Source organism: Anopheles darlingi, chromosome 2 (genome assembly GCF_943734745.1).
Source record: "Anopheles darlingi chromosome 2, idAnoDarlMG_H_01, whole genome shotgun sequence".
Taxonomy (NCBI): Eukaryota; Metazoa; Arthropoda; class Insecta; order Diptera; family Culicidae; genus Anopheles; species Anopheles darlingi.
In genome coordinates this window covers 2,622,501-2,627,500 of record NC_064874.1, presented here as the reverse complement: position 1 = coordinate 2,627,500, position 5,000 = coordinate 2,622,501, and the positions used below count along the sequence as shown (strand labels likewise).

Here is a 5,000-nt window from a genome sequence, read left to right as displayed (position 1 = left end):
AACGGCGATGGTGTAATTGAGTTTTTTAACCATTTGTCGCTATTCCTGTAGCTCCGGCAGCGCAACGTACCTAGAACCTAGTGCAACTTCACCGCAGCACCACCACCACTAACGAGGAACACCGGATTGGCAACTTCTCCTGCATGAACCTATTCCTGCAATCGTGATAAGACGCGCTACAACTCGGCGCTACGATGGTGCATACGGTTTCGAGAAGTTTGCTACAGAGGGAAGCGTCAAGCGAGAAGCGAATAGTGCAAGCGAGCGTGTGTGTGTGTGTGTAGCGGGGGCATGGAAGTAAAAATATTGGAGCACAAAATTGCGCAATTATCTCATTACGGTTTAGTTGGCACTTTTTGCGCCTCCGCAGGCGGAACCGCGGTTCGGGGTTAGGTTCAGTCTGGCTATTGCGGCGTGACTGTGCTGCCCGGACTTCCACTGACTGCAGTTTTGCCGGATTTAAAGGGAGCAGCAACCGAGCCGAGCGACTTGTAAGCTTGTGTGGTGTTCCCGATACCACGACGTTCCGATGATTGTGATAAAAGGTTAAAACCATCGGATTTATAATCATTCGCGATAAAGCGGTCCCGCGAACCGGGGGGAAAGAGTTCTTGTATGATGATGGGACAGGTAATGAAGTAGTTAGATAGTAAAATGATGAAATGATTACAGTCATCCGATAGGCTAGCCCCTTTTTTTTATGAACACAGTGACGTGATACGAAGCCTTTTGCTCTAATTCCCTCCGAAGCACTCCCGGACTAATTAGGAATCACAGAACATCACACAAGGTGTGTGTGTGTGGGTGTTTCCATCCGTGACGTGTGATACTATCTCGTGTTCACCCTTTTTATGTCGTCTGCCCCACGCCGAGAAGTGCAAATACGAGACGCTTTGCTATAAAGAACGGTAAAGGTTATACACTCCCCGCCTTTCGGAGGAATGCCATTGCTAGACTACACTCGCCAGACAGCGTCACTGGTCGCGATCTTCTTTTTTTGGGGGGCATTCCATAAAGATAACCCCGGTGAAGCTAATAAAGTGATCCGACGGAGCAAGGACATTAGACGGTCGATGCGAATGGCCGGTCTTTCAGACGGTCACATCCCACAGCGACAGTGACAGTGACAGCGACCGAGACAGTGTCGTCCGATACCTGGCCCATACCGGAGGATAGCGCTAGCAGCGAATTAGAATGTGGTGCTACTTTGTCGTCGGACTAACCATCGCCATCTGTTGCCCCGGTTCGATTTATGCCGACTGTGAGTTCGCAATCCTCTTACTGTCCGCGCCAACAACCCTTACCGCTACTACAGGTTTCTGTGGTCTTTTCTTCAGCTTCTTTATCGGTGGAGCAGGTGATTGCACGAGTGAACCGTGGACCATTGTCAGCATTTCGAAGCCGTAGCCGCGTCGGAGGTGATCGGCCGACCGGTGCTCGCATCGTCGGTGGTATCGAGACGAGCATTGAGGCGGTTCCCTATCAGGTGTCGTTGCGGTATTTCAATAAGCACATATGTGGTGGATCCATCATATCCCACTCGTGGGTTTTAACGGCAGCGCACTGCCTGGACTGGTATCCAAACAATGACCAGGTGACCTTACGGCCGTGCGCCGGTCGGCATCGAATTCAAGCTTTCGCTCATACTGTGCTCGCTTTTGACAGATTATAGTTCACACCGGAAGTACGTGGCAGGCGGCTGGCGGTGCGCTACATCAAGTGTTTTACTACCACCTGCACCCACAGTACGACATCGAGGAGTTCCAGTGGGACGTCGCGACGATTCGTGTGCATTCGGTGCTGGTGGGCCCGGCCACGGTTGCCATTAGGCTTCCCGTTGCACAGGAATGGGCGATCGGCGAGAACGTGACGGTAACGGGCTGGGGTTACGCCCGGCCGAACGGTGATGTAGTTGACACGCTACGGATGGTACAGCTTGTAGCCATCGCCGCGGAAGTCTGCAATGCCACGTGGACCGGCTACATCATGGAGGAGTAAGTAACGCCAAGAGCGGTGCGGTGTGGTGCGGTGTGGTGTGCTGCGGTTGTCGTGACTGAAGACTCCCTGTCGGAGGGAACCACAATCTTGGTTCTCATCAGCACAACCGCACCCGTCTTATCTTATCGCGGCGATGCTAACGTGCCATTTCGTGTCTTTTCGTCTGATGCTGCTGCTGCTGCAGCATGATTTGTGCCGGCGGTAAGCGTGAGGATGCCTGCGACGGTGACAGCGGAGGACCGGCGGTGCAGGACGGCGTCCAATATGGGATTGTCTCGTGGGGTGCGAACGACTGTGGCAACGGCATGCCCGGAGTGTTCACCAATCTAGCGCATCCCAGCATACGCACGTTCATCTACCGTACCACGATGATATAATTAATTTGCTAGCTGAGCGGATTATGAAATACTTCACGATCTTACGCCATGCCCGGGGCCCGTGGCCATCGTGCGCTGTGTGCCGTGTTGCGGTTAAGCCCGTTCTCCGTTGTGATTGCTGCTGCTGCTGCTGCGTGATTCTTTATGAATAGTAAATGTTGAAACACTGATTGAACGAGTCTTTATGTTGCACTTTATATGTTGATCGTTATTTTGTGGCTTTCAGCTCCTAGAATTATGGAAATTGAAAATGATAAATCGGTTTCATTCAATCGGTGATTATGTCAAAAAACTAAAGGTGGTTCAAAATATCAAATTAAAATGGCTACTAGATCGAAAATACCGGAATGTGGAAATGGTAGCACTGTGGGCTAGAAACGTCGACTGTGACTAAAGCGACAAGATGTTCATCACATAAATGGCCGTTTTGTTTGAACTGTTCTAAACCCTTTCATGCTTGTCAATTTAAGCTTTAAATTTTCGCAGAATTCATGTTTCTGAATTGAGAAATTTAGCCACGAATATTGCAACAAAAGCCACAGATCATGGACCTCGCGTTGTTCAAAAAAGGAAACCATTTCATTTCAACAACAATTCATTAACTGGCCACATCGCAATGATGCAGAGTCACTATTCCTGTACTAAACTATTTACAGCATTTCCACAAATGCAATTGCTCCGCTGGAAATAGTGTTGTAAAATTCAATTCAACTAACGAAAAGCGTCTCCCATCGGCCCCCATGCTCCCCGGTCTCGACCCGAGGGCCATAACTTTTGATTGCTTCAGTTAGCGAATGTTGTCAGCGCATCCAGTCTGTCTATCGCGCTGTACACTCTTCGTGTCTATCCTTCTCCTCTGTCCTGCCCACATCCGCGTGCTCCTAGTTTGAGGGGTCAAAAAGGGAAAATGTATTATTTTTGTTTTTGATGGCTCACTGACGGTGACAAACAAAAACATCATTTCATCCATTGCTTCATCATTCAGGATCAACATCCCCCCACCACCAACCGCCGCCCATCGGGTTTTGCGTTTCACAGAAAAGGCCAAAAACAACAAGAGCAATAGGGCTGACTGCATAAATGTGGTGTGCGCGCTCTTGCGAAGCAAAAAAAAGGCTCTTTTTCACATTTGCAAGCGTGGGGGGGCCAGCCGTGTGGGGGGTTAACGAATGCCGCCGCCCCAACCATCGCCATCATCCGCCACTCCATGATCCATGGTGATTCGAAACTGTGTCATGCAGGCTGCTGCCTGGCAACGAGACGGCTGTGTCGAGGTTGAAAAGCATGAAGGAATGCTTCCAGAGCAAAAGGAACCGTTAAGGAAATAAAAACAAACCCAAAATGCCACCCCTTTGCCCGCAACCGGGTGCTGTGTCGGTCCCATGGTGCAACATGGCTGCCATGCCAGCCCGTCAAGGACACACAATATGCGAAAGCGATCAACTCGCTCACTGCCCCCAACTCCCGGTCTCCGTATCTCTCTCTATACTTCTCTGGGTGATGACAAACACTTACTCAGGCGGAGAACTCGATTCACCGGCAACCCCTAGTGTGTGCCAGCGATAGTAGTGTGACACTCCCTTCAGCCACTTCACATCAAGAAACTTTGCTCGATTTCGGTGAGCAAAACAAATATTCGCGCCCGGCAAGTGGATTTTCCCGTACATTTTCCTTGCAACACACAACACCCCTCCCCGACACACACACGCACACCGCGCACTACCATTTCGGGGGAGTTTCTTTTGCATTTTCCACCACCACCACCACTGCCACCGGCAACGTTTGCGTATTTTCGACCCACCGTCAACTGGCTTCGTGGCCCATGGTGCGGAAACTCAGTTACGTTGATCGGTTCGCCATTTTATGCGCGGATGCCGGGAGGGGAGAGCAGGTCGCCTGGAAAAAAGAGGGGGGGGGACAGAGTGCGCCATTGAGTTTTATTTTACACACATTTGTGCTCGTTATGAAAATCGAGTGTGTCATCGTTACCTGCACCTTGAGCGAGCCGGCGTCGTTGGGGGGGGGGGGGGTGGAACTCGCTTTTCCTTATTGCTCCACACATACACACACACACACACACGCACACACACACGGTCGCACACCATGCGCGTCATAAAGGGCGTCGCCCTTGAGGGGCGGGTGTCGTCCGTAGGCGGGCTGAAGGTGGTTGACATGTAAATACTTTGGCAACCTGTCGATTACGGTGGCCATTTCTCCCGGCGTGGTGTTCGTAGCGGAGGGAATGGGGTGATCTTCTTCGGCGAAATCCGTATTCCCGTACGTTGAATAACATGCCCAGACAAATAACGACGACGACTCCTTACCATATGGCACTCAGTGGCCATGCTGCTGCTGCTGTTGCTGAGGGAATGGTGGAGGTGGAGGACTACTGACGCAATAACGTGCACAGTGATTAGAATGGATTTACTTTCGCCCCTTTTCCGTGTTTCGGATACGAAGATTTTCGTTCTCCAACATGGCGCTCACCGGAGATTGAGAAACAAATCGTCGCTATTCCCAAAGGAGAGAGGAAGGGGCCAGTCCGGGGCCAAGCACTAGTTTATGAAGCGTTCTACCATCGACGACGACGACGACGACTGGCCCGGTCGGAGTAGGTTTGAAGGA

At 51.0% G+C, this 5,000-nt stretch overlaps 1 protein-coding gene across 1 annotated transcript; it reads left to right on the top strand.

The window, feature by feature from the left end:
• The first annotated feature begins 1,194 nt into the window (after window positions 1–1,194).
• Window positions 1,195–2,375, top strand: LOC125959783 (trypsin epsilon-like). The gene is made up of 4 exons (XM_049692720.1): window positions 1,195–1,261; window positions 1,338–1,594; window positions 1,666–1,994; window positions 2,183–2,375. The coding sequence occupies exons 1-4, from the start codon at window positions 1,195–1,197 to the stop codon at window positions 2,373–2,375; spliced, it is 846 nt and encodes a 281-aa protein (XP_049548677.1).
• Window positions 2,376–5,000: the final 2,625 nt, after the last annotated feature.

Coding starts and splice junctions, on each gene's coding strand:
- LOC125959783 (XM_049692720.1), top strand. CDS start 1,195: ATGTGGTGCTACTTTGTCGTCGGACTAACCATCGCCATCTGTTGCCCC. Junction 1,262..1,337: donor CGGTTCGATTTATGCCGACT/GTGAGTTCGCAA, acceptor TCTTTTCTTCAG/CTTCTTTATCGGTGGAGCAG. Junction 1,995..2,182: donor ACCGGCTACATCATGGAGGA/GTAAGTAACGCC, acceptor CTGCTGCTGCAG/CATGATTTGTGCCGGCGGTA.